This window comes from Phalacrocorax aristotelis, chromosome 30, assembly GCF_949628215.1.
Source record: "Phalacrocorax aristotelis chromosome 30, bGulAri2.1, whole genome shotgun sequence".
In the NCBI taxonomy this organism is placed as follows: Eukaryota; Metazoa; Chordata; class Aves; order Suliformes; family Phalacrocoracidae; genus Phalacrocorax; species Phalacrocorax aristotelis.
Window position 1 is genome coordinate 252,075 of NC_134305.1, and position 27,709 is coordinate 279,783.

At 65.9% G+C, this 27,709-nt stretch overlaps 2 protein-coding genes across 2 annotated transcripts; both read right to left on the reverse strand.

The window, feature by feature from the left end:
* Positions 1–714: 714 nt before the first annotated feature.
* On the reverse strand, positions 715–25,229 carry LOC142049040 (alpha-actinin-4-like). Its single transcript, XM_075076418.1, is given in 23 exon segments — positions 715–1,925; positions 2,048–2,206; positions 2,559–2,624; positions 2,965–3,045; positions 3,314–3,460; positions 3,784–3,963; positions 4,299–4,433; positions 4,717–4,862; positions 4,865–4,898; positions 5,130–5,270; positions 5,381–5,489; positions 6,216–6,366; positions 6,853–7,000; positions 7,374–7,604; positions 7,721–7,813; positions 10,299–10,384; positions 10,718–10,799; positions 10,982–11,060; positions 11,434–11,521; positions 11,626–11,712; positions 14,165–14,284; positions 14,614–14,728; positions 24,997–25,229. Coding segments are annotated over 23 exon segments (2,778 nt in total). The 5' UTR covers positions 25,138–25,229; the 3' UTR covers positions 715–1,766.
* Positions 25,230–25,537: 308 nt separating this feature from the next.
* On the reverse strand, positions 25,538–27,675 carry EIF3K (eukaryotic translation initiation factor 3 subunit K). The gene is made up of 8 exons (XM_075076392.1): positions 27,532–27,675; positions 27,180–27,278; positions 26,955–27,075; positions 26,595–26,669; positions 26,429–26,495; positions 26,238–26,315; positions 26,028–26,153; positions 25,538–25,895 (listed from the first exon to the last, which is right to left on the reverse strand). Exons 1-8 carry the CDS (start codon positions 27,588–27,590, stop codon positions 25,864–25,866), a joined length of 657 nt encoding a protein of 218 aa, XP_074932493.1. The 5' UTR covers positions 27,591–27,675; the 3' UTR covers positions 25,538–25,863.
* Positions 27,676–27,709: the final 34 nt, after the last annotated feature.

Genomic DNA, 27,709 nt, shown 5'->3' on the forward strand with positions numbered 1-27,709 from the left:
CCCCACCCGAGTCCCCCCATCCCCACCCCCTCCCCTCCCAGTCCCCCCCATCCCCACCCCACCCCCCTCCCAGTCCCCCCCATCCCCATCCCTGTTCCCATCCCTGTCCCACCATCCCCCACCCCAATCCCCCTCTCCCCATCCCAGTCCTCCCGCCATCCCCCCCAGTCCCCCCCATCCCACCCAGTCCCCCCATCCCAGTCCCAGTCCCCCCCATCCCCATCCCATTCCCCCCCATCCCCCCCCAGTCCTCCCGCCATCTCCCCCAGTCCCCCCCACCCCCCCAGTCCCCCCCATCCCCATCCCAGTCCCCCCCATCCCCCCCCATCCCACCCAGTCCCCCATCCCAGTCCCAGTCACCCCCATCCCCCCCAGTCCCCCCCCATCCCATCCCATCCAGACCCCCCCCATCCCAGTCCCCCCAGCCCCCCGCCCCCCACCCGGGGACGATGGGGCCCACGAGGAGCCGCCCCATCACCTGCCTCGGCTGCGGGGCCAGGACCCGCGGCACTTATGGGGCAGAGCCGGGGCGAGGCAGCAGCCCCCCCGCCCCTCCATCCCACCCCTGATCTCCAAAAACCCCAGCACAGAAACCTTCCCGGGAGGGTCCTGCTTCCTAAGGGCTTTTGAGCCAAATTCCCGCAGTTTTGGGGCCGGCGCCCCCCCCGCGCCCCCCTGGCCGAGCCCCCCCGAAGGACGAAGCCGCATCTCATCGCCCTTAAAAATCCGACACCGTTTATTGTCCTGCGCCCCGGGGGGGGGGGGCTCCGAGGGGACGCGGGGAGGGGGCGAAGCCGGCCCGGCCGCGGGGGGGTCCCGGCGCTCCCCCGGCCCCGGAGGGGGGGCACGGCCGCGCTGAGGAACGGTGCGGCCTCCCTCGATAACAGTTATCAGCAGTATTTTAATTACATGACAAAGAAAACCGGTAATATATGCTGCTAGGTGAATATATATTTATATAATAAATCCGTAAGTTAATAAAGTAAATAGGAACCTTTTGGCTTTCATTTAAATTTTAAAAGATCAGGATTTTTCTCTTTGTTTTTTTTTCTTCTTTTCTTCTTACTTTTTTTTTTTTTTTTTTTTTTTTTTTTAAAGATTTTTGGTCCTCAGAAAAACCTGCTCCAAGGCTGGGGAGGGGGCTGCGCTGGGGCGAGACCCCCCCCCCCGAGCCGGGGGAGGCAGAGGGGCCGGCGCTGGCTCCCCAAAGACCCCCTTCGGATTTTTCTGCTGCGGAGAGGCATAAATTAAAGAGGGGGCGGAGGCGGGGCAGGGGGAAGGGGCTCCCTGTGAACGCGCCGGCGGCCGCCCCGTTCGGCGGTTGGAAAAATAGAAGGGGTTTTAGATTAAAAAAAAAAAAAAACAACAACAACCGTCTTCCCGGGGAGCCCGGGCTCCCCCCGCCCCTGCCCGGGGAGCCGAAAGCAAGGTGGGACCCCCCCCCCGCCTCCCCCCGCCCGCCCCGCAGAGCGAAGTGAAACGAAACAACCCAAAATACACGGCTGCGGAGGTGGGTGGGGGCGCGACGCGCGGCGACCGGGCGCCCACGGCTCGCTGTTCTCTTTGCTTTCCCCTGGGGCCCAGAGGCCCCGCGGCCGGAGGGAGGGAGGGCCGGCGTGCGGGAGAGTGCGGGCGCAAGAGCACGGGGAAAATAATTACAAAAAAAAAAAAAAAAAAACCCAAACAAAACAAAAAAACCCAAAATAACGGGGGTTTTGGCTCCTGCCGGGAAGCGCCAGCGCTTGGTGCCGCCGCGGCGGCGCGGCTCAGAGGTCGCTCTCGCCGTAGAGCGCCGTGGAGAAGGACTTGTAGTCCAGGGCTCCGGGGACGGCGTCGGCGCCCTGGTAGGGGGCCATGCGGGCGATGCAGTACTCCGCCTGGTCGGGGGGCAGCTCTCGCCGCAGCTCCTCGGCCGTGATGTAGTTCTGGGGCGGGGGGAGGGGGGGGAAGAAGAAAAGACAGAGGGGTGAGCGCCCGCGCCGAGGCCGGCCGCCCTCCCGAAGGCGCTCCCGGCGCGCAGGCAGCGGCTCCCGCCGCGGTGCCTCACCTTGTCCCCCGCCAGGACCTTGAAGGAGGCGATGACTTGGTCGGCCGTGTCCGTGTCCGTGGTCTCCCGGGACATGAAGTCAATGAAGGCTTGGAAGGTGACGATCCCGCTGTTGTTGGGATCGACGACGCTCATTATCCGGTTGAATTCGGCGTCGCCCTGGAGGGAGGGGGGAGCGGGGTGAGGGGCGGGGGGCTCCCCGATCCACCCCCGCCTTGGCGTGCCGGGAGACGGCCCCCGGCGCTGGCTCGAGCCCCCCGCGAGACGTCGCAGCCGCACGGGAGGGGGATCCTCCGCGTCCTCGGGGGTCGCTGCGGCACCACCGAGGCGCCCGCGGCCGTCGGCACCGGCCCCCCGCCCACCCCCGGCCCCCCGCCAGCCCTCTCCCACCCTCCCTGCGGCGAGCGCCGGCCCCGGAGGTTTGCAGCGACGAAAAGAAGATCGGAAAGGGAAAAAGATGGGGGGGGGGGGGTGGGAGGAAAAAAAAGGGGGGAAATAGCAGATAGCGTACCAGGCTGTATCCCGTGGAGATAAGGAGAGCTCGGAAGTCATCCGTGTCCATGCTTCCCGTGCGCTTCTACTCCAAGAGGGTGGAGGAGGAAGAGGAGAGAGCGCCGGCCACAGAGGGCAGAGATGGAGAGCGCATGCAGAGACGGAGAGGAAGAGGAGGGAAAACCCAGGAGGGCAGGGAGGAAGGGAGGAGAGAGAGAGGCAGAGAGTTAAAGGAGGCGTTTCGGCAGTCGAGAGGGTGCCAGAGGGGGACGGGGGAGGGGGGTCGCGGGGGAAACCCAGCACGGACGCGGGCGGTGGGGCGGAGGAGCGCGGAAGGAAGGGGAGGAAGACCACGGGATGGGGAGGAAGAGAGAAAGGAGAGAGGTTAATCGCGTCTCCGGCCGCGGGGCGGCGAGGCTGGGTACCTGTCGGTCATTCTCCACGTCGTATCCCAAGCTGATGAGGCAGGCTTTGAACTCCTCCGGTCCCAGGGCGCCGCCGTGGTCCTGCGCGGTGGCACGGGGCGGGGGGCCGCGCCGGCGAGGGGTGGGGGGAAACGGGGGGCCGGGAGGGGGGAAAGACACGCCGTTAGCGCGACGGATAATCCCGCCCGTCCCGCTCCTCGTCCCGCTCCTCGGAAGAGCGGCTTCGAGGGGGGAGGAGGGCCGGCGCGTCAGCCCCCTCCGCACCCCCGGGGGGAAGCCGACAGCCGGGACGCGAAGGCAGGTTTCGGCGGCACCGCCCCGGCGCGCTGGAGACCCCCACCCCGGGTACCTTGTCGAAGTGGTTGAAGGAGGCCCTGAACTCCTGCATCTGCTCCTGGCTGATGCCCTTGGCGTCGCGGGTGAGGATCTGGTTCTCCACCTCGTTGATGGTGCGGGCGATGGTGGTGAGGAGCTGCTCCCAGCCCACGCGGATGTGCTGGAGGGGGAAGAGGGGCGGCGAGGGTCGCGGGGGGGTCTCGGGGAAGGGACAGACGGCTCGCCGAGTGGAGGCTCGCCGCCGACTCTCGCTTAGGGCTGTCGGGGAAGCAGCTACCCGCGACACCCCCACGGCCCCCGACTCCCACCGGCTCCCGAGCCCAGGCCTTGCAAGGCTCTAACTCGAGGGGACGGAGTCACCGAGCCCTGCGGGCGCAGCCCGGTGCCCGCAGCAGGGCGCTGACGCCTGGCTCGGCCCTGCAAGGCGACGGCCCAACCCCTCCCCGCGCCACGCTCGAGCCTGGGCGGGCCAAGGGCACCCACCTCCATGGTGTAGTTGGTGTGCTTGTTGTCGAAGATGAGCGCCTCCTGAATGAGCTGGTGCTGCTGCTCCAGCAGGTCGATGTTGGGTTTGTAGTCCACGATGCTCTGCTCGTATTGCTTGAGGTGGTTGAGCTGGTCCTCCAGCGTGCCGTTCATCTCGATGGAGATGCGCCCGATCTCCTGCAGGGGGGCGGGGTGGGGGGGAAAACCAGCCCCGGCGGGGCCGCGTCAGGGTCGGAGCGAGCTCTGAACCGACCCAGCCGCCCGCCCGCGGCCGACGCGGGGCGCCGACGCGCGCTCGTGGGCCCCGGGCCGCACCACGCCGCCTTTATCGGCGGATTCATCGCTTCCCCGTCCTTTTTGGAGCCGGGGCGAGGCAGACGCGGGGCAGCTCCGGCTGCGAAGGGGGGTCCCAGGGCCGCGGCTCTGCCTCCCCCAGCCCTCCGGACGGCAGATGGCACTCCGGCTCCGGCGGAGCCCACCGGGACAGGCGCTGCCAGCCGCCCCTCCCTCACCTCCATCTTGGTCTGGATCCAGGGCCCCACGATGTTGGCCTGGCTGGCGAACTGCCGACGTAAACGCTCGTTGGATTGCTGCTTGCTCTGCTCGTCGAGCAAAGCGTGGTCCCGCTTCGGCACCAGCTGCTGGACCTGCGAGGAGAACGGGGCGGTGCTGGGCGGCCCACGGGCGCACGCGGCAGCGGGGGCGAGCCCCGGCCGGGGCTGCCGGGGATCGGGGTGTTTGGGGAGGGCAGCTACGGAAGGGCAGGGCCGTGGAACCCGCGGTGCTCCGGGCGCAAGGGGAAGGGGCTCGCGGAGCAGCCGGCCGCGGGGGAGCAGGAGCTCCAGCCCCACAGCCGATCCCTTCGCTGTTGCTGGCACGCTAAGAGGCGGCCCCGCGGGCGCTTTGGCTACTCCTGGCGGAGGCACTCACCCGCTCCCACTTGGAGTTGATGATCTGCGGCGTGACGGAGGTGTAGGGGTTGTTCCCAGAGAGCTTGATGCTGTTGAAGTCCGCGATCCGCTGTGCCTCCCTCTGGATGCCCAGGATGGCCTCGCGCTCCTTGTCGGCGTCGGGCAGGTGGACTTGAACTGGTCGTGAGCAGCGATGAGTCCCTGCAGGGGAGGGGATCGGGTCAGACACGGGTGCCAGGACTGGGGAGCTGCCTTGAGAGTCGCTTTATCCCAGCCCACCCTTCCCCCCCAGGAGAAGCTCCCGGGACCCTGCAGACCCCAGAGCTCGCACGAAGCACAGCCAAGGAGCCGTCTCGGAGCAGGAGACGACCGTCTCCGCAGAAAGCTGAAAGGCTACGGAGCCTTCGCGCCGCTCCTCCCGCGGCCTCCCACCTCGATCTCCTCGATGGTGTGGACGATGAACATGTCCTGAAGGTCTTCCATGGCGCTCTCCATCCAGTTGTTGAAGGGGGCCGCCCTCTTCGCGTACTCCAGGTGCAGCTCATCGATCGTTTCCAGCTGCTTCTCCGTCTTCTGCAGGTGGCCGGGAGGAGTTAGGGGCCGAGGAACCCCCCGCCACGGTGGCCCTGTCCCCTCTGTCCCCAGCCGGGGCAGGAGCCAGCGAGGAGGCGGGCTGTGCTTACCTCGAGAGCCTCTCTCCTGCTGTGGGTCAGGGAACCCAGGACATCCCACTGGTCGCAGATCTTCTGGCACCGAGCGTTCACGCTGGGCGAGTCGTAGTAATCCAGCTCGCTTTAGCAGGGGGAAGAAAGGCAGCGGGGTGAGGGCACGGGGGGGCGCAGAGGTTGGGGCTGGAAGGGACCACGAGAGCCGCTTCGGGACGGGCCACACGCGCCCTCCCCCCCCACACACGTTGCCCTGCCCTGCTCCGCCCCGCGGCCGGCCGCATCCCGACGCGGAGGCGCGCTCGGCTACGAGCGGCCCTTCCAGCAGCTTTCGGAGCCCGCGGCGAGGCGGGCGAGCTCTGCCGACGGGGCTTCTTAAAAGCCCGGCCCCTGCGTGGGCCCGCGGGCGGCTCCTCGGCCCCTGCCTGGCTCCTCGCCGCGGCGCTTTCCACGCTCGCGGGCCGCGTGTCCCCGTTTCCCGGTCGCTGGCGACTCGAGCCGCTGGAATAAGGGCTCCATTCATGGCTTTGCCCTGCCTTTGGCTTTCAGTGTACTAATTGTGTGCAAGTTTATCTGACTGGGGGGAAAAAAAAAGAGCCAGGCTGCCTTACAATAACCGTATTCTAGCAGCGGAGAACACAGGAGGGGGAAGGGACGGGCAGAACAATAGGGGCACTGTGCGGAGGCGGCAGCCGCCGGCGCAGCGCTCGGAGGTGAGCCGCGGCCCCGGTTCTGCTGCGAGACCCCCGATACGGAGGGCTTTGCAGAGAGCAGGGGAGGAAGGGGCCGAAGCGCAGCGTGCCCCGGGGCCTTCGGGGATCCCCGGGGGGCGTTCGGGGGCGCGCAGGCGTACTTGAGCTCCTGCGCGATAGCCGCGATCTGCTCCACGCGGTCCTGGTGCGCCGCCAGGTCGCTCTCGAAGGCTTCGTGCTTCCTGATGAGGGCTTTGATGTCCGAGAGCGTGGCGGTTTCGTAGTCCTTCTGCTTCAGCATGGCCTCCTTGCCTAGGGACGCAGGAGCGAGGGCCGTCACCTCCCCGGCGGGGCCGACGCTTTGTCCCCCTCCGTGCGCGCCCGGAGAGGCACCGAGGCGAGTCTCCGGCTTGCAGGAGGCCACCTGGGCGGCACCTCCTCGGAAGACGGACCCAAACCAACAGCTTTCCTCCCCCCACCCGAACCCGGATGCATCCAGAAACCCTGAAATAACAGAGAGCGTCTCCAAGACGCGCTGCCGGGGGTTCGCTACCCCCTGAAAGCAGCGTGGGCTCGGGGACGGGGACCCCGGCCGCTCGCAGCAGTGGCTCGGTGCTCCGCGGCGTGCCCAGCCCGCCGGCTGCCGGAGGAGCCGCGCGCCGTGCCCATTATAAAAGGGTCAAGCTGCTTTCCAAGGGCTTCGTCGCCATCAGGGCGACCCGCCTTCGGTGGGCGCAAAACCTCCCCGTCCCGTCCCCACCCCCGCCGCCGAAAAGCGCCCCCCCCCCGAGCCGCCACCTTCGGTCCAGGCCTCGTGGATGGACGCCTTCTGCCTGAACTTCTCAGCCAGGTGGTCGAGCCGCTCCAGCCGCCTGATCTCGTTCAGCAGCCATTCCTCATAGCCCTTCTCGGCCTGCTCCAAGTGCTGCCAGCCGTTATTGATGTCCTGGGGACAGGGCAGAGGGCCTCGGGCTCAGGGCACCGCCGGGGTGGGAACGGCTTGCTCCTCTCTCCCCCTCCTCCTCATCAGCCGTCCACCTCCGGGGTCCCCCCCCTCCCCACGGAGGCAACGTGCCCCTCCGAAGCCGTTCCGGCCACTTTGGGAGCCCCGTTTTACACCAGCGCAGGTTTGGGGAGAAGCTGAAGGGGAAACCCAGCCCCCCAAACCCCTCTGGGAGCAGCTCCAGCTCTGCTGCTCTCAACCGCAGCCTTCGGAAGGGGCAGAGCCCATCAGCGCAGGTACCCCCTTCCCAGCCCCATCACCCCCACATCTCCCAGCTCTACTCCCCCCGGCGCAGGACGCTCAGGGAGCTGCTCACCGAGACCATCTTCCCCTCGGAGGGCATGAAAGCAGGTCTGTTGCTCAGCCGGAGCTTCGTCTGCAGGGTGTTGAAGTTGATCTCCAGCTGGCATTTCTCCTGCACTTTGGGGGGCTTGTGGACGCGCCGGTAGTCGCGGAAATCTTCCAGCTTCTGCTGCATCTCCTGTATGGTCTTCTGCGGGCTGCGGTCCTCCAGCCAAGGGATGGTGCGCTTGATCCACTCCAGCAGCTGCGGGGGGAACAGGGCGCGATGGGGGGGAGGCGGGGAACGGCAGAGGGAGGCCGCTTTTCGGGGGGGGCGGGTGCCCCCGGCCCCGCGGTGACGGGGCGGCCGGGTGGGCTTACGTCGGTCGCGAGCTTCTCGTAGTCCTCCATCAGGTGCTCGTTCTCCTGGTTGACGGCCAGCACCTTGCAGATGCGGTTCGCCGCGGTCTCGGCCTGGGGAGGGGAGGGAAAGAGAGGCCCGAGGAGGGATTCAGCGCCGCGGAAGGCTGCGGCGCCCCAGCCCGCACGTCCTCACCCCAACCGGAGCAGCGCTCCGGCCGGCCCGGGGGATTTGGGAGCTGCAGAGCATCCCCGCTCCGGCAGCCCCGCTGGGCGCGGAGGGTCTGCGGGCTCCGCGCAGGGGAGACGCGACCTGCCCTCGAGGCTGCGGGGCGCCGGGGCTCCCCGAGACCCTCGGGGCTGACTTCCCAGCCCAGCTCCGGCATCGCTTCCTCCGCACGAGCATCGCGGGTCAAACCTCGCCCGCGCCTTCGCGGACGAGGCAGACTTGGCTTCCGAGGGCCGCGGCCCCGAGCGAGACCCGCGCCGCCCCGGCGTTCTTCCTTCCCTGCTCGGTGCCCTGGCGCTGCTTTGCTCGGAGCAGGAGAAAGCCCATCACACCCAGGCTGCTCCTATTTCTTTCTTTGTGTTTTGTTTTTTTTTTTTTGGGGGGTTGTTTTTTGTTTTTACCCATCTCTAAGCACCGTCCTTCGGTCTTCTGCTCTTCCGTGAAGGCAGATCCTCTCTACACAGGGTGGGAGGGTGAGGAGGAGGCAGAAAAGATAAGCCTGGGGGATCGGGTACCTTGGTAGGCAGCACAGAAAGAGTCCAAGAGGAGGAGTTGAAAGCCAGACATCAACAGAAATAGTGGAGAGGGTCTACGGAAGGATGGGGAAGAGGGAAAACGAGTCGCCACAGGGGGAAAAGGAGAATAAATAAATAAAAAGAGAAAAGCTAGGCGTCGGAGCTCTGAAGCCCATCGACGAAAGGGCAGGAGGGAGTTGGGACGCGGCGCCGGGCTGCTCCTCCTGCTGCCCCGGGTACGGCTTAACCGCGCTGGCCGAAGCCGGGCGCGGAAGGGAAGAGCACGCGCTCCCGGAGCCACCCAAGGCCAGCTGGCGAGGCGGGCACGGCGGCCCGCGAGCAGGAACAAACCCCACGGGCCAGGCTGGGATTCGCACCCCTCCAGGTGCCGCACGGGGGTAGATTAACCCCTGCCTTCACCAACCATCCCGCAGCCGCCCGCGCCAAGGGGCGGCCGTCCTCGGGGCTCGGCGCCGGCCGCGCGGATCAAGACCGCTCCCGCACAAGCCGAGGCTCAGGCTCTGCCCCCGCCCTTCGCGCGCCGACGGCCTTCCCGGCCACCAGCCGTCCAAGGGGCTCGCTCGTTTTCCCCGAATCCCTCCGATTAGCACAAAAGGACGACCGCTGATCTGCCCGAAACAGCGAGGCCTCGAACGCGCGCGCCGCGAGCCACCCCCGTTTTGGGTCTAATGCGAGGCGTTTAGGAAGGAAGAGGGGAAGGGAAGGCAAGGGCAGCGGCGTGGCGGCGCTGAGCGGGGAGGCAGGGCAGGAGCCCTCCCCGGCACCCCACGGTGACAGACTTCAGGCCTGGCTCTGCGCGCTGGTCTAACGAGTCTCCCTAACGAGGGTCTCAGACGGGGCCGGAGGGAACACCGTCCCCGCTCCCCGCAAGCCCTCGGGCGAAGCTGAGGCAAGACGTCGCCTCGGGCTCTCGCAAGCCCGGATGGCGCTGGAGAGAAGCATCAGAAACCCGGGCCGCGGTGCAAACCAGAGCTCGGGCTCTCCTTGGTTTGCCCAGGTTACCTCCTGCCCCGCGCGGTGACAAAAGCCCAGCTACGCTAAGCCTGGCAAGACTTCTCCAGCGCAGGAGCCAGCCCGGCTCTCCTCCCGGCCGGGGGCTTATGCTTTGCCCTTCTCCCAAGTGAAGCAGAGCTAAAGCCGGCCCCGTTTTTAGGTTTCCAGAAGCCGTGCAGCAGCGCAACAACCCTCGGGAGACCGAAGGTCCGATGTTAGTAGCGGCTCGACCCAAGCACGCAGCTCCACCCGGCAAAGCTCACCTTCTGAGCACCCGAGAAAGCGTGGTAGAAGCAGGAAACGTATGTCATGATGGCCTTCTCATCGGGCCTGAGAGTGCCTACAATATCTGCGCAGAGAGAAAGGGAGGAGAGAGGGTGAAGAAGCGGCACAGCAATCCTCAACCCGCCTCGGGCATGCAGCGGAGGGGAACAAGCGCTTGCTAGGACCCGGGATCCAGACCAGAGCCGGCTGACGGGGTTATTTTCGCTGCTACGTTTCCCCTGCTTAATAGCTCAGCCTCTTGTCAAAGCGCTGAGGCCTCGTTTTGAGATCTACGTGAGCTCCCGAGCCTCATCGGGCAGCTCCCGGAAGCTCCCTTCCGCCTCGGGTTAGAGCCGGGCTGGTGCTCGGCCAGCCCCTCGGCCCGGCTGCGCGGGCATCGCGTTACAGACAGATTCGGGGAAACCGAGCAGCTTTTTTTTAAGCCCGTGTGAACGAGCCGAGGTCTGGTTCCCAAGTCAACAAGAGACAAAACGGCCATCTGAAAGAGAAGTCGCATGAGTGTAGGATGCTGCAGTCGGAAATGTTACAGCGAGATGGACACAGCCGCCTCCGGTACCTTCTGAGCCCCAGAAAAGGCATGGTAGAAGCTCGACACATAGGTCATGATGGCTTTCTCGTCGGGGCGAGCTGTGTTGACAATGTCTGCAAGTGAACAACAAGGGTTAGACTGAGAGGGGGACGTTCGCCGCCTCCGGCGCGAGCCAGGCTCGCGCGCCACGCCGTGCCTAGGAGCCAGCTCCTCTTTAGGCTGGGATCCCACAGGCAAGCAGCTCTTAAAAGCCAGATAAATATACCTGTACGGGCAAGAAGGGCGTCGTTAGATACGGTCCCCTGACGTTAAACCACCCCCCCCTGCCCAGCTCCGCGCGAGGCCGGCCGCCGGCACGCTTCCTCGGTGCCCGGAGGCGCGGGATCTTCCGTCAGGGACCCGGAGGCGGCCAGCCTTCGGCGGCGCGTTCCAGCTCGAGAGCTTACCCTCGGCATCCAGCATCTTGGGGATGTCCAGGTACTTCTCCGCCACTTCGAAGGCGTTGTTCAGGTTCGTCACCGGGTCATCCTAGAGAGGGGAGACGAGCTACTGAAGAGGGCTGGCGCCCGAGGGCGCAGGGAGCACCGACGCCTTGCTGGGGCAGTTCAGCAGGCGGACGGATGGACGGACAGCCACGCTCCTCCGCCAGCTCCAAGCTTGTTTTTTTCAGAGAAAAGCAGCAGAGAGACGGCGCTACCAGCGAGCCTCACCTTTCTGAGTTTGTCGTATTCGATGAGCTCCGGTCTGTGTCTGTGGATCAAGGCATTGAAAGCGAGACCGTCCTTCCAGCTGCGAGAGAGGAGGGGAGAGTGAGACCCCTGCGCCAGCTTAAATTCGCTCTCACGGGCCCCCCCGACACCCCTCTCGTCCCCATTCGCTCATTTAGAGCAGAATGGCCAAGACAAATCGTGCGGCTTCCTCAGATCCTGGAAAACCCCTCCCGGAAAGGCAGCCTGGAGAAGGGGCAGATACTTCAGGCGTAACCGCAGCAAAACCACCCCCAAAAATAGCACGAGCTGCGTTTTCCCCTTCCAGCCGCGCTGAAAGCTTCGCTGCTGAATCTTTCAGAGGAGCCTGGAGGCCCCGGGGAGCAGCTCTGATGCCTCCGGCGGCGCGCGAAGCGGCGGATCTCGGAGCCCAGGCGGCCGCCGAGGAGGGTTACCTGATGTGGAAGTTCTGCACGTTGACGTTCTTGTAGGGAGCCGTCTTCCTCTGACACCACAGCAGCAAGCCCTCCTTGGCCGAGGTCTCTGCAAAGGGACACGGCGGCAGCTCGTGAAGCAGCCTCGCCGGCGAGCCGGGCAGCGCGTGGGCGCGCGATGCCGCCTGCGGCGCGCGTACCCCGGCCCCTTACCTTCCACCGAGATGTCCTGAATGGCAAATCTGAGGATAATCGTCCAGATCATGCCCAGCGTCATCTTCGCGTTGCCGTCGACGATCTCTGGAAGCCAAAGGGGAAAAAGCAGGCGTTCAGCTCCCCGCGGCCGGAGGCAGCCAACGTCCCTTCCCACCTACAGAGGAATCCTGAGAGAGCAGGGAGCCAGCGGGGAGGTCGGCGGCTCCCCGGGAAGCCAAACGCTAGGGCTGCCCCTCCAGCGCACCCAGAGGGGCGCCGGGTGCCTCGCAGCTGGCGAGGACAGGCCGGGAGCTCGCCAGGAGAGCAGGAGGCCGGCGAGTGCCACCGGCACGCAGGCAGCACGGGGAGGCTCCTTCCTCCCCTCCCCGCGTTGCCTTCGGGTGCGGAGGAACAGGCAGGAGCTGCCGGAGCAGCGCCCCGGAGCCCAGATTCGGGCTCCCCACGCTCTGGTCTCGCCGCCCGCCTTCGCCTGGTACGGCGGAAGCTACGAGACAACCCCACGACACGTCGGATCCTCGCCCCGCGCCTTTCGCTGACCGAAGAAGTCCAGCACCGGAGCAAGCGTCCTCCCGGACTGACGTTTCCAAACCCAGTTTCACGACGGTGGTGTTAACGCCCAGCTCTGTCTCTGCCGGATCTCGTGCTGGGACGGTGGCGTGCCGCAGCCCACCGCGTCCCAACCCGGTGGCACTGCTCGTTCAACCACCGAGGAGAACGGAACCACGGCTCCCAGGCAGCTCGGGCTCCCGCCCTGGCCGGGGAGGCTGGGAGGCATCTCCTTGGACAAGCAGACGTGACTTTTCTCATCTCTTGTGCGACCCAAGCGCTTGTTTTGGGGCGGGGGGAGGTCGAGGGACGAAGACAAGATACGCAAAGCGCAGCTGCCTGCAGTGACCGTTCGGCTGACGCGTGGGAGACTTCGGTGGATAAACGGCTGTTGTAACCACCACCACACCCTCGCATCTTGTGTTTTAATGCGGCACCAGTCGGAACACGCACCGGTTTCGGGAACAGGCAGCCTTCCCCAGCAGGCAAGCGACGCCAGCCCAAAAGACTTCAAAGATGTAACCTCGGAGCGAGCCGCAGTCTTCCAGCCTATTCAAAAACTGGCTCTGCAAGGTGAGCCGCTGCCAAACGGGGCCCCATCCCCTGCAAAAACCACCCCAAAGCTCCGGGGCAGCCCGCGGGCTTCGTCAGCGGCGAGTAAATGCGAAGGCGAGCGGTCCCGGCTGCTGGGCGGGCTGGGAAATCCTCTCCCCGAGCCCCGGGGAGGAGCACCGAGACCTCCGAGCGAGGCGGAGGGGGAATTAAATCCGGCGTTTAACCCGCTTCTCTTCTGGCAGGCTCCCGCTCGCAGGAACGCGGCGGCGGCGCCGCGTCCTCTCCCACGTCACGGCGGCGTTTGCGACGCAAACCCTCCAACGTCCACGTGTTCGGCGCAAAGGCGACGCCGAGCCCGTTCCCCGAGGCCAAGGACGCGCTCCGCTTCCTTCGCAACCGGAGAAAAACCGGAGCAAAAGGGTTTTGTTTTATTTTCTGCTCCGTTTGACCAGGATGTTTTTCGTGGGGACGGATGAAATCGACACAGGTGGGGCAGCGCCGGGGGCCTGGCCTGGCCCCGGACAACCCGGCGGCTGAGGAAAATCAGAGATCCTCATCTAATGGGAGGAATTTTGTTTTTTAAACCACAACGCTTTTCCTGCCAGTGCGAACACTTGGCGAGGCTCAGAGGGAACAGCGGGCAGAACGACTTGGAACAACGCAGATGCACATATTTGGCTTTTCTAGAGAAGTTTCTGACCCTGTCGCCGGCAGCAATTAGTCAAGGCAGCGGCAGGTACCCGTGCGATGAGCCCTGGCGGAAGCCGAGCCTCCGGCCGATCACCAAACCTCCCTCCCTGCAGGTGGAAAATCAACCAAACACCTCGGGACGGCCCCCGCAGCCCGTCCGGAGCTCGCCGCAGAGGAGGGGGAGTTCACGCCTCGCCCAGCACGCCCGGGCTGGAAGGAGCCATTTTTCTGATGAGTCCAGAGAAAACGTGTTGCACAAGAACTTCCCCGGAATAGCTTTGGCCCTGGGGAGGGAGGCCGAGCCGCCTTTAACCTCCGAGCTCCAACGCGGCGGGCGGCGCTCCCCTGGCACTTCCCAGACCACGCGCACGGACTCCCCGGCGGCACCGAGGCCGCCGGCGCCTCCCCGTTGACTCAACCGCAAACCGGTCGGCGTCCGCGGCGATAAACCCACGCCGCCACCTCCGCGGCCGTCCGGGTACGCCGCCCAGCGCCGTGACTCACCCTCCGCCGCCCGGGGTGTGTGATATCGCCTTCAAAACACCCCCGCCCTGCCCGCTGCCGTCAGCCAGGCAAAGTGCAGGCGGGCGCGTCGCTCGGGCGCCGGGTCCCCGCACCAGCTCGCGGCGTCGCGCCGCAGGGCAGCGACGCGGAGGAGCCGGGGTCGGTGACGGCCGGCACGCCTTCCCGCTACGCGGCACGGCCCGGACGGGGCCGCCGAGACGTGCGGGAGGCCCGGACTCACCTTCGGCTCCTATGGAGACCAGCTTGACGCCTTTGCTGGCGATGAAATCGAGGGCTTTGTTCACGTTGTTGATTTTATGCACTCTCATTTTTCCCCGCTCCGGTTTTGGCAATCGTTCCCCTGCAAAGGAGAAGCCAGCGGGATTAGAGCATTTTGTTTAAGGTTAGAAGCGAGAGACCACCAAGGAGGACGAGCGTGTGGAGGCGAGGCCACGGGACACGTCCGTGTTTAGAGGCCGTGGGACAAAAGACATGTTTCGGGGCGTATTAGCACATTAAAACAATAAAAAACCCACCGCCGTCCCCAAAAGCTGCCTTATAAACCTGGCAGGGACGCTTCTGCGCGCTACGAACCGCGCGGGTACGCGGGACGCCGACGGTGACGGGCGGGAGGGACGGGAGGTCGCGCCGACGCGTCCTGCCCGGCACAAACAGGGAGCGGGGACTGACCCGAAATCACTTCCAGAAGCAGCATGAGCTTGAGGCCGTCGCGGAAATCCTCGTCGATGTTCTCTATCTGCGTGCCGGCCTTCCGCAGGTGGGAGTTGCACCAAGCCGTGAACGTCTGCGAGGACAAGGCAGGGAGGAGGACGGTCAGAGCGGGGGTCGCCAAGCTCTGGGGAGACCACCCCTCTCATCCCACCTCGCCACGGACCGCTGCGCCGGCTCCCCCTTTTCGGGGGCTGTCCTCACCACGGGCCCCCAGGCTGGCCCCGCTCGCCCCCATCTCCCACCTCTCCCCCCTTTGCGTCACCGTTGAACCCCGGGACTGAAGTTTTGTGTGTTGCTTTGCGGAACAAAGAGGGAAACGGGGACCCTGCCGGCACGCCGCGACGCCTGCGGGGAACAAAAGCCACCCCGTGGCACCGGCGGATCCCCGGCTCCGCTTTCTTTCCGGCGAGCTCGCCGCGGGGACGCTGGGGACCCACGGGGGATGCGCCCTGCGAATGCCGCCGGGCTCTGCCAAGCAAACAGGAGGCAGGATGTCCCGGCTGGCAGCTGCCTGCAGCGCCGGCACCCAGCCTTGCCCTCCCACGCCCCGCGAGCGCGGGGGGGAGCTTTGCAATAACGCCTTTGCCAGCGAGGGGAGAGGTTTTTTCCGCTCCATCCCCCTCCTCGGATGCTCAGCAGCAAATATTTGCTGGCAGCGGCTGGCGAAGGTCAAGACGCGGAGCTGCAAACAGCAGATTCCTGCGCCGGGGCTCCGGGACGCGTCTCGGGCTCCCCCAGGAGCGGGGTGCTGTTCCCCGAAGGCGACCAGGCATTCGTGTCCGTGCAAGGTGCTGCCGGCTCCCAGCGCTCCCGCTTTGCAGCCGGGGCTCCCCGGCAGACCCCAGCCCCGGGTGATAATGCACGAAGCAGATATTTCCTGCTGCTCTGCCCGGAGCTATTAGCGCTGCCAAATTATGGCCTGAACTTGCAGCTTTTATTGCAAAAAGACGAAAAAAAAGCTGGAAGCTCAGGCTCTGGCTTCACGCTCGTAGCTGCCGGCACCTCGGCTCTGCGGAGCAGCCGCGCTCGGGGTGGGGGAAATAAACCACCGTTAACCAGGCGGCGAAGTTTACGCCGTGGCATCGCAATGAGTCGCGGCCCAAGGCAGCTGCGAAGCTGCCAGGCACGGCTCGGGTTCGGAGGGTCCCGCTGCCGGCTCGGGGAGGGGGACCCGCGTCCCCCCTCCGCCGCCAGGCATGGCTCGGGTTCGGAGGGTCCCGCTGCCGGCTCGGCGAGGGGGACCCACATCCCCCCGCCGCCAGGCATGGCTCGGGTTCGGAGGGTCCCGCTGCCGGCTCGGGGAGGGGGACCCGCGTCCCCCCTCCGCCGCCAGGCATGGCTCGGGTTCGGAGGGTCCCGCTGCCGGCTCGGCGAGGGGGACCCGCATCCCCCCGCCGCCAGGCATGGCTCGGGTTCGGAGGGTCCCGCTGCCGGCTCGGGGAGGGGGACCCGCATCCCCCCGCCGCCAGGCATGGCTCGGGTTCGGAGGGTCCCGCTGCCGGCTCGGGGAGGGGGACCCGCGTCCCCCCGCCGCCAGGCATGGCTCGGGTTCGGAGGGTCCCGCTGCCGGCTCGGGGAGGGGGACCCGCATCCCCCCTCCGCCGCCAGGCATGGCTCGGGTTCGGAGGGTCCCGCTGCCGGCTCGGGGAGGGGGACCCGCGTCCCCCCTCCGCCGCCAGGCATGGCTCGGGTTCGGAGGGTCCCGCTGCCGGCTCGGCGAGGGGGACCCGCATCCCCCCGCCGCCAGGCATGGCTCGGGTTCGGAGGGTCCCGCTGCTGGCTCGGCGAGGGGGACCCGCATCCCCCCGCCGCCAGGCATGGCTCGGGTTCGGAGGGTCCCGCTGCTGGCTCGGGGAGGGGGACCCGCGTCCCCCCGCCGCCAGGCATGGCTCGGGTTCGGAGGGTCCCGCTGCCGGCTCGGCGAGGGGGACCCGCGTCCCCCCTCTGCCGCCAGGCACGGCTCGGGTTCGGAGGGTCCCGCTGCCAGCTTGGGGAGGGGGACCCGCGTCCCCCCGCCGCCTCGGCGTGGCCGGGCGGGTGAACGGGGAGCATTGTTCGAGGCCGCTCGTGGGCTGCGGTGAGCTCACGGCCGGGGAATGCTGCAGTGACAGTTTTTAACGAGCCATTCATCCCACCAGGACCAGGGGGAAGTGTTTCCCCCGCCCCGGCTCGGGAGCAGCACCGCTGGCTGCATGGGGTTCAGGCTGTGCGATCGCGCTAAGCCGGGTTTCGGTTAAACCCAGACCAGGCTGGGAACCAAATCCAGAGGTGGCGCCGAGCCCATCCCGCACACCGAGACCCCCCAAAGCTGGTGGTTTGAGGAACAGGGCTTGCTCCACCCCAATATCTGCTTTTAGGGCAGGATTTTAGGGGAAGAAACACCCTCTGGCCGCCGCGGTGCCGTTTCCAGCCGGCTGAACGCCGCAGGATCCGTGCCCGCTTCCCACCCGAGCCGGACGCCGGCTTCGCGGCGTCAGAAATACAAATATGCCGGGATTGACCTTACACAGGAACGCGGGGTCACCTTCTCGGGGGAAGCGCAGCAGCTCTGTTTGTTAAAGCTGCTTTTTGCGGCCCACGTCGCGGCGGTGGAGGGACCGGGACAGCCTGGGCGAGCTCGGGGAGGAGCAGCCCCATGGCACCCAGAGCGTGCCAGGCAGCCCGGTGCCTTGGAAAAAGCCACTTCTCCTACCCTGGGACCTTTGGGTTTGGCGTTTCACACACCCTAGGTCGCCTCTGTGGCTCGCCCCAGGGCCAGCGGCGCGGCTACCTCGGCTTCCCGGCAGTGAGGAGAGCGGCGATGGCCGTATAAGGGCAGGGGAGAGGTAAATCTGCAGGCAGCGAGGGTGTTCCCGGGCTGCTTATCAGGACCCCGCGCCCATCAGGCGTCCCTGAACAGCCGTCATACCGCGCTGCATGCCTCTGCCAGGCGTGCCCGGGTGTTGCCACCCAGCAAGGAGAGCTCGCCGCGGTGCCGGCTGGGGGAAACTCGACGGAGAGACCAGCTGCGAAGCGAGCCCCGGCACGTGGAAAAGGCGAGTCAGGAGCTGAATCACGCCCGGCGCGGCAAAACACCCCCCCCCCCCGCCCGTAGGCAGCTGCTGAAAAAAACCCAAAAGGGCAAAAACACCACCACCAAGCGTAAAAACAGGACTGAAACTCCACCTCCGGAGGAATTTTTCCACTTCACATTTGGAGCGATTCAGCCCCGCCGAGGCGGTCGCTCGTGCGGCTCCGGTTTTGCGACGACGCTGCTCTGCGTGAAAATACGAAACCGCGCGGCGCCGGGGCCGAGCCGCTGCGTGGTGCGCCAGGGACGGCCGCCTTGCGGCACGCGGCTTCCCCGGGGCCTTCTGAAGCCGGCCGGCGCGCCGAGCCGACGTGCCGCAGCCCCCGGGCTCGCCCGCAGCCCCGGCCCAGGTCCCCCCCTCGCTGCGGCGGCGCCGAAAGCCCGCGCTTGTTTCCGAAACGCTATGGAAACAGCCGAGGAGTTAAAAATAGTCGCAGAAAGCAATAAAAAGCCTTCGAGCTCTCCCAAAACCTCCCCAGAAGCTCGTTTCCTCAAAAGATGACAGATCTCTTCCAAGTCCCATGAATTTCTTTTCCTACGGCTACCGGGCGGCCGCGGCACCGAGCCGGGCGGCGTTTGCCGGGCTGAGCCCTCGCTCTCCCCCCGCTCCCCCAAAGCTGAACCTTTCACCCCCCAGGCAGGCGGGCGCCGAGACGCCCCCAGCCCGTTAGCTAAACCCCATCAAATCGACCCCAAAAAGTGGTTTGGGTGAGCGCGCGTCACTGCATCGGGCAGCCTCGGGACGGGGCCGAGCCTAGCGGGACGAGATGAGCCAAGCCTAACGAAGCCGGCTTAAGGACCGGCTGGCGGGCAACGAGCAGCCTTCCCTCAGCAATGTGTTACGAATAAAAGTTACTAAAAAAGGAGATTCCACACATGCTTCTGGAATTTCCTTCCCACGGAGGCGCTGGAGAAACGCTTTCCAGGCATTGTATCAAAGCCGCCTTTGTCGGGGAGGAATAGGTGGCCCCGCACCTTCCCCGGGCACCGAGCCCGAGCCGAAGCCCCCGTGGTGGGGGGAGACCTGCCCTCAACCCCACCGAACACCCGACCCCGGCACGCCTCGGGGCGGAGGATCTGTTTTCCTCCGCTTTTACGCAACACCTGGAAACCTTGAGAAAACAGGGGAAGGGAGGAGCGCGCCCGGCGAAACCCGCCTCGCCGTCCCCCGCCCCCGAATCTGGGGGGCTTTGGGCGGGGGGAGGGGGCCTCGCCCCAGCGCTCCTTCACACACATGCCAAATTTGGCTTTGAAGAGCCCTCGCGGTGCCGGCTGCTGGCCGGGGCGGGGGCATCGGCTCTGCCCGGCTCCGACGGGAAGGATCCCGGCGGATTTTTGCAGCCTCCCTTCCTTTTAAGGCAAACACCGACGCGGACTTTAGACCGGCTCGAAAACCTGACCGAAACCCTCTCCGCTGTCCTTGGAGGCCGTGGCACGGGCCGAGCGTTTGTTTACTCGGGGAAGTTTATGGGCAGAACCCTATCAGTATTTTTCCATTAGATCACCGCCGACAACAATCTGTCCTAAAAAAAGAAAAAAATAAGCATCTTTGTTTAGAAATCTACTGGAATAGCTTTTTTTTTAAAAAAAAAAAAAAAAAAAAGTTCAAAAATAGCATCTTTTAACCCATGAGCGCTTTCCCCAGCGAGAGGGACCTCGGTGGAGGCGACCGCGGAGCCCGGTGACGCCGCAGGTTCCTCTGGAGTGGGTCACAGCGAGACCCCTCGCGCTTCTGGTCTCATTTCCAGGGTTTTAAGCAAAACTAAAACACGCCGTCCAGGCAGCGCCGGCCTGAACGCAGCGACGCGGGCGGGGAGCCCACCGAGGGCGCGGGTGGGCGGCGGGGGGGGGTCCGGCAGAGCCCGGCGCAGCGGGGCAGCGCCGCCCCTTCGTTAGGGCCGCCGGCGGGAAGCTCGTTAGGGCAGGAAATCGCTCCAAGCGATCGGCCCGCTCGGGAGATGTTGCGGAGACTAAACAAAGCTCTGGAGAAGGAACAGGCGTTTCCCGAGGCATTAGGAAGGCGGCCCAGGGACCCGTCGGCGTTAGCCCAGCCTCGGCCGGCAATTAGCAGGGCTGCTAATTAGGGGTGCTAGCAGCTCAGCGACACGGAAGCCGCTTTTCCTTCGAGGAGCGGCAGCTCTGGAGGTCAAGCAGAGGGGAAAAAAAATGACCAAAACAAAAAAAATCAGGGGAAATGAGGATTTTCTCTCCAGAGGGGGAGAAAAGGGACGCTGAGGAGGAACGTCTCCCATCCTCGGCCCTGCCTTCGTTACCGGCATCGTTACCGGCCCGGTGATCGCCGCCGGGCTCTGCCTTTCGAGGCGGCGACGCCACCGTAGCATCCCAAGACGCCGGGAACGGGGGGAAGGCCCTGGCTCGGCACGGCTCCGCTCACCGCTTGCCGGCCGTTCCCAGCCGCTCATTTCCCTCGTCGTAGGCTTTGGGGTTTGGTGTGTTGTTTTTTCTTTTTTCCTAATTTGCAGCTACCAGACGGGCCGGGGGGAGGCTGGACCACGGAGATTCTCCTCATTCTTTTCCCTTATTAGGCTCTCGGCTCGACCGTTTGGGGAGAAAGCAGCTAACTCGGAGGAGGACGGCGGCAGGAAGCAGCCAGGGGAGGCACGGCCCCCCGCGGCAAACCCTCGCCGGGGTCCGGCGTCCCGCAGCGCTGGGGGCGGCTCCCATTTTGGGGGCGTGGGGGGTGGGGCCCAGAGGCAAAATTCCTCTTGCTCCGGGGCCAGGCCTGAGCCAGGGCGATGCCACTGGCTCCGGTGCCTCCGTTTTTCGGGGAGATAAGGGCGCAGGTGAGCCAGGGCCGGCGGGCGCACCCGCATTCCTGCGAGGACGAGGAGCTCCGCGCCGAGAGCCGGCACACCTCTCCTCGAGCCGGGTGTTGGCTCCGGCCCGGCTCAGCCGCGACTTTGGCACGTCCAAACACTCGGCACGTACAAGCTTTTACGCTGGAGGTCTTCCCAGCGGCGCGTTTCTAGGGCTAAATATAAGGCTCCTGGAAGAGCTCGGCTTCTTAGACTGTGGGACAGGCAATTCCTCCGTCCCCTCCAGCGCAGCCAGGTCCGGCTTTGCCATATCCACCAGTTTCCTCCCCTAAAAACAGGCGCTGCCGCTACCCTGCCCAAGGTGGGAGGAGAGGCCTGAGGGCTGCCAACGTGCCAAACCAAAGGGAAACGCAGAGATATCGCCCAGCCAAAGGGCCAGATGGAGGAATTAACACTCGCTTACACCACCGACCGGCACCCCCTCGCCCTGGCACCGCCAGAGCAGCTCCGAGGAGGAGCACGGGGTCCGAAAATCCTCATTTCCCCATCCCCTTTCGTCAGTCCTCCTCGTCAGGAGGAGCCGTCGTGTTTTGGGCGCTGCGGGAAGCCCTGCCAGAGCATTTCCCCGGCTCTTTGCGTAACCGGGGCTCCTGCCCGGCGGCTCTGCGTCATTAAACAGGCATTAACGTGCCGCTGCCACCACGGCCAGGTAATAATCTGCCGTCAAGGATCCAACCTGGGATTGAAAAGCTGCCTCAGCGGGATTAAGTAGGCGGATTATTTTTAAAAGAGAGCCAGGACGCCTGAAAGGGGCTTAAACCCAGGCGAAAAAACGCGCCCGGCCCCAGCCGTCGGGCAGAGCCCCTTTATACCATCGCACCGGGAATTGCCACAGGGTTTTTACGTAGGGGCTCTCCTGTGGAAAAAAAAAAATCACCAGGGTGAACAGAACGTGGGGGATTTTCTGGAGCGTGGAAGAGCCACCCCTGACACCGGGAACACAGCAGCGACAGGCTGAGGGCGAGGGAAGCGGGGAGCGCTCTCCTCCAAAGGAGGGTTTAGAGGCGAGTCCCGCTCCGGGCACGAGCCGGAGGGAGCCGGCGATGTTTTCCGAGGAGGCGGAAGGCTCTCGGGGCCGGATGTTTTGTCTTTGGAGAGAAACCAAGAATCCAGCCGGGCAGCGGAGAAGCGGCCGCTCCTCCATCACGCCCGTGCTCTCGGGGTGGGCGAAGGGGGGAGGCCGAGGCGAAGCCGGTCCGCGCCGTCCATCCCCGCCTCGCTGAGACGCCGAGGTCGTTAAGCAGCCCGGGGCAGCCCGGGTCTGAGGAACCGGCGGCGGGTCCGAGTAACGGCTGCGGCGCACGAGGGGAGCGCGCCAGACGACGCTGCGAGCAGCGGGCGCTCGCTCCGCAGGACGGGCACCTCCCCAGCCGCGCTCGCTCCTGTGCCCTGCGCTCGTTATCGCCCCAACCGCCCTCGGAGACACTGCATTTTCACCGAGTTATTTTTCCAGAACCACCAGCGTTGGAAGCGGGCGGAAGCCGGGAGCACGGACGTCTATTTAAGGCTGCGCGCCGGCAACGATTTCCCTTGTTTTTCCGGCATGTTTGTGGACGCTGGGGAAGGACGGACGCTGGGAGATCGTGCCCTGCTGTTTCAAGCCACATAGCTGAGATTCCAGAGGAGAAACCCCGGGGACCGGACACATACCAGCAGCAAAACCGCAGCCGTTCGGACGGCTCCGCACCGGCACGCTCCGAGTGGGAACGTCCCCGGCCTTCCGCTGCCTTTCCCCTGGCGAGGGACGGGACGAGGCCTCGGTCGTTTCCATTTCAGCAGATGTTTAAGGGAGCTGAGCCTTGACGCTCGCCGCCTCCTTCCCTCTCCAAAGTCAGCCCTGGCCGAGCGGGACGTTCGACACGCCGGCAGCTTCCCCCAAGATCAAAAAAAGACACGAAATGGCTCCAAAAATAAGTAATTAACTTGAAGACGAGCACGCTGGTCCTTCAGCGCTCGCAGAGGAACCGTTTCCAGCCCCATCTATTCCTCCTGCAAGAATCACGACTGACTTTGAGCCTCATCCTCGCCTTCGGGGAAGCAGGCACATCCAGGGAAGCCGGATCCCCAAACTCCCAGAGTCACAGGCGGCTTCCAGCTCCGGGCAGCGTGGCCGTGCCTGTCCCCTCGCCCGCGGAGGGGAGGAAGAGCCGCTGCGGAGGGAAACCCACCGCCGGCTGCAGATGGAGAAGGGGAGGACGGCGAGGGGGACGGCCAGACCTGGGAAACGCTTCCGACAGGCCGGGTGCCGAACTGGGGCGAGGAGACAGGGGGAGTTGCAGCCTGCTAATTAGCCAGCTCTCCGCCCGACGCTAACAAGGCCTTGCCTTTGAACCAGCTGGAATTTATAACCACTGGCTTCAAGTCCGGCACTCACAAACCTCATCCACGGGCTGGCTCGCCCGCGGCTCGGCAGCTCGGGCCGCGAGCCACGGCACGATTCACCCTCCCAGCCTCACCCCCCCGAGACTAAACAGTTCCGCGGCGGTTCCACTGAGCCAGAGCCCTCTCTAAATATTGTGTCTCCTGGTCCACGTGAGGCTGCGGCAGGGCTGGGAAACCCAGCGGCAGCTCAACCCCGTCTCCTCCGGACCCCCACGGCCACGGCGTCCAGCCCCGCCACCGGGAAACTCGGGCCAACAGACCCAAAAGCTCATTAAAAGTGAGGCCAACAGCAAAAAAAACATACGTTATGGCCCCAGACTGGCTGGGAAGCGGCTGGCAGGGCCTGGCTCAAGCACCGCTCCAGGAGGAGGCCTGGCACGTGCTCCTTTGCCAGAAATTATGCTGTTTAGCTGTTATTTCTTTCTTTTTTTCTTTTTTTTTTTTTAAGAACCCAGCGTAACTATAGCAACAGAAACCCAGCGTTTCTGAGTTTATACAGGTGTTGGCACCGGCGTGGCAACGCACGCCGCTCCTCCCAGCCCTTCGCACGGCCGCGTCCCCCCTCGGGGTCTGAAACCCCCTCCGCAAACCCCGCTCCCTCCTCCATAACCCGCAATTAAGGCAATTAAACAAAAACAGCAGACGGCCACCTCGCCGCCTTCCCGCAAACGGGCTCCAATTATTCACCAGGAGGAAGGCGGCGGCAGGCCGGAGGGAAGGGCTTTGCCACGCCACAACGCCTGGCGTGGGCCGGAGGGTCCCGGCGTTGCGGTGCGGCGCAGGTGGGACCCCCTGCCCCATCTCGCTGAGACCCCCGGTGAGGGGCTGAGTGTGCCGGGACCGTCGCCCTCCCCCTGCGGCACCTTTCGCCCTGCCCCTCCCCGCCACCGCCTCTCCCCCAGTGCCCTTTTATCCTCTCCCTTATTTCCCCATTCCTGTCCCAGGGAGCGGATCCTTCTCCCCGGACGCTTTTACACCCCGGTTCTGGCGGCGCCTCGCTCCTCCGGCCGCCCCCAGCCCACGCTCTGGCCGCAGCCACCCCCCGCGGAGGGGGATGTGGGATTTTTCCAGCGCCAGGTGTGTGGGGAGGCTGTTTTCCCCACAGCCCCCATGGCACAGCACTACCCCAGAGAGACCCTCAGAGCCAGGCTTTGTGCCAGGCCCCCACAGCACAGCCCCTGGGGACCCCAAAGTGTGGCTCCCCCTTGCCCAGCCCCAGTACCCCCTCCCCAGCACCCCCAGGTATCCCCTTGGGGGGCTCCCTCTGAGCAGTCCCTGTCCCCACCACCCCCCCGGGCCATCCCCTAGAGCTGCCCCCGTCGCTCCCCTCCTCTCAGAGACCCCTCAGCGCCCTTATGTCCTACTGCAGGGTCTGTGGCACCCAAGACACGATCCCCCCGCCACCTCCCTCCTGCCCCCCTCAGACACCACCACCCCCCCCCCCACTCTCCTCCCCCAGACCCCCTCTCCCGGCCCATTGCCCCATCCTTGGGGGCTCCCCCAGCACCCCTCAGGGCCTCCAGCACCTCAGAGACCCTGCTCCACGACCCCCCACCTATCTTTCACCCCCACCCCCAGGGCCTGACACCTTGGGGTAGGCCCCACGGCCCCCCACCCCTCAAGGATCCACAGGACACCCACTCGAGGGCCTGACCCCCTCAGGAACCCCCCAGGTCTTGACTGCCCCAGGGACTCCCTTCCCCCCCCCCCCCCCCCCAGGACCTGACCCCCCTCAAGGATCCCCTCAGGACCCCCCTGATCCCCCTCCCAGGTCCTGATCCCCCTCAAGGGTCCTCTCAGGACCCCCCTGAGCACCCCCAGGCCCTGATCCCCCTCAAGGGTCCCCTCAGGACCCCCTCCAGACTCTAGCTCCCCTCAGGACCCTCCTGAGCCTCCCCCAGTCCCTGATCCCCCTGAAGGGTCCCCTCAGGCCCCCCCTGAGCCCCCCTCAGGCCCTGATACCCCTCAAGGGTCCCCTCAGGACCCCCTCAGTCCCCTCCCAAGCCCTAATCCCCCTCAAGGGTCCCCTCAGCCCCCCCGTCCCGGGCCCACCTTGCGCTGCTGCTTCTCCCAGGCGGGGTCCAGCAGGAGGTCTCGGTCCCAGTCATCCTCCTGGGCCATGTAGTCGCCGTTGGGGCCGGGCCCGTTGCCGCCGTAGGGGTAGGGCTGCCCGGCGCTGTGGTAATCCACCATGGCGCTGCGATCTCTCAGCTCCGCTCCGCTCGTCCCGCCGCGCCGCCCGGCTCTGCGCCGCCGCACCGCGCATGCGCGCGAGCCACGCCCGGGGCACGCCCCCTGCCGCCGCGCACGCAGCGCGCCACGACCAGCCCGCCGCTACGGGAACGCCCGACAAGGCTCCACGCCCCGCCCGCCGCGCCGAGACACGCCCACTGCGCCCCCCACGCCCCGCCCCCCAACCTCTCCCGCCACTGCGCATGCGCACTGCCCGCCTGGGTATGAAGGGGCGGGGCACCTCATTAATATCCATATCGGCCACTCTTTGCCTTCGGCGGCCGCGCCCGATGATGACGTCTTCATTAATATTCATGAGCTCAACGCCACGCCCCCAGACCACACACAGACTAAAGCCATGAACAGTGAGATGGCGTATTTAATATTTATAAACTGGGCGTGGCCACTGAAAGAGGGGGCGTGGCCTCAACAGACACCAGTGCTCCCAAACCCCAGGGAAGTGGGTACATTAATATTCCTAAATTGGGAAGCCACGCCCCTTCTCCGCATGACCACACTCTGGCCCCAGTGGTCCCACCCCCCAAGCAGGGCACCCCCACAGAGGGGAGTCCCACCCGCCCCCAGCAGGGGGTGCCAACCTCAGAACCCCCCCCAAAGGCCCCCAGCACTGGGGGGGGGCTTTGCCTTTATTGGGAAGGCCGAGGAGGGGCAGTAAGAGGGGGGGGCTCAGAGGGAGGATGCCATGATGCTGGAGACACCTGTGGGAGAAGGAGGTGAGTTGAGGGGGGGGCTCGGGCTGGGGGGACCGAGAAGACCCCTCAGAGGGGTCTTCCCCAAGCCCAGGGCAGGGGGTGCTGGGCTTAGGGGGGTCTCCCCAGCCCGACACCCACTGTCAAAGTCGATCTTCTCCACGATGTTCTTGGGCTTGATGCTCTCCTCCTGGTTGCAGATGAAGATGCGTCCAGGCTCTGGCTCCGTCCAGCCGTATTTGCTCATCCAGACCTTCAGCTGGGCCTCTGGGGGGGCACGGGGCGGGGGGGTTGGCATCAGCCCCCACCCCCTGGCCTCTCTCTCCCCAAGACCCCCCGTCACCCCCTTACCTGAGAGGTCCCCCAGCATCTCAGCCAGCAGCCAGCGGTCGATGTGCTGGTAGGTGATCCCCACCACGTGGCAGATGACTGCAGAAGGAGACCCCACGTCAGCTGCTGGCCCCCCAACACCCCACCCAGGCCCCCCCACACTCCCCCAGGACCCCCCCATGCCCTCCCTACACCCCCCAGGGCCCCCTCACATTTCCTCACGGAGTCCTCAAAGCCGGTGATTCCATCCAGCAGCTCCATGTTCTCATCCAGCGCTTGCTGCCGAAGGGGGGAGGGTGGGGCGGTTGTTAAGACCCCTGAGGGGGACACCCTGCCCCTCCCAGATTTGGGGTGCCCCCACCCCATGCCAGGACTCACCCAGAAGGACTGGAAGTGGCAGGTTTCCAGCAGCTCCCCCAGGTAGAGGATCTGCCTGATGGGCCTTTCCTCCTGCTGGGGCGGGGAAGTCAAGGGAAATGTGGGAAGAGGGGCCCAGAGCTGTCCCCCAACACCAGCCCCCCCCACACCAGCCCCCCACAAGTCTCTACATTGGGGTCTCCTGGTGAAGAGGGAGGTGAGTAGGGGTCCCAAACAGTGAAGCCGGTGTGTCACACAGCAGTGGGGGGGGAGCAGAGGGGGCTGGGGGTGGGCTGGGCAGGTTCAAGGGTGGCCAGGGAAATTCAGGGGAGGATCGGGGTGCTCCCCCAAGCCCCCCTAGTGGCGGTGGTGGGTGGATACGTGGGCCTGGTCAATCATGCACTTGCAGAGGGTGAAGTCGGTGTGGGGGAGGTTGGTGAGGGCCTTCAGCAGGATCTGCGCCGTCACCGTCGTCTGGAAGAAGGCAGGGTTGAACTGGTACCTGGTGGGGGGCAGATGGGGGGCGTTGGGGAGGGGGAGGCGGTGTAGCCCCCCCGCCACGGTCGTCTCCCACCCCGACCCTCCGGTGCCCCTGGCCCCGCTCACAGCTTCAGCACGGCCAGGTTGGCCTCCAAGTCGTAGGCGTTCTCCTTGGCCTGCGTCTCCACGTACCGCTCCAGCGTCGCCAGGTTCTCGGGGTTGTACCTGCGGGGAGGGGGGCCGCACCCCCACCGACCACCACTCCATTAGCCCCCAGTTACCGCTCCCCGCTCCGTACCGAGCCCCGCTGCCCCCTCCGCCCCTCTCCGCGGGTCCCGCGGTGCTCCCGGGCCCCGCCGCCCCCCCGCCGTTGCCTCCCTGCCCCTGCCCCCCACCCCCAATTCCCCCGCTGTTTCCGGCGGCGCATGAGCCGCGCCCCCCCAAACCGAGGCCCCCCGAGCCCCCCACCCGCCGATACCGGTCGATGCCCCGCAGCAGTTTGCCCACGTTCGCTCGCATCTGCTCGAAAAGCGCCATGGCCACCCGGTGCCGCCGGAAACGGAGAGCGAGGGAACTTCCGCTTCCGGCGAGGGGCTGCCGCGGGGTATGCCGGGACGGTGGAGGACTCGGGACGGGTGGAGACAGAGCAGTGCGCA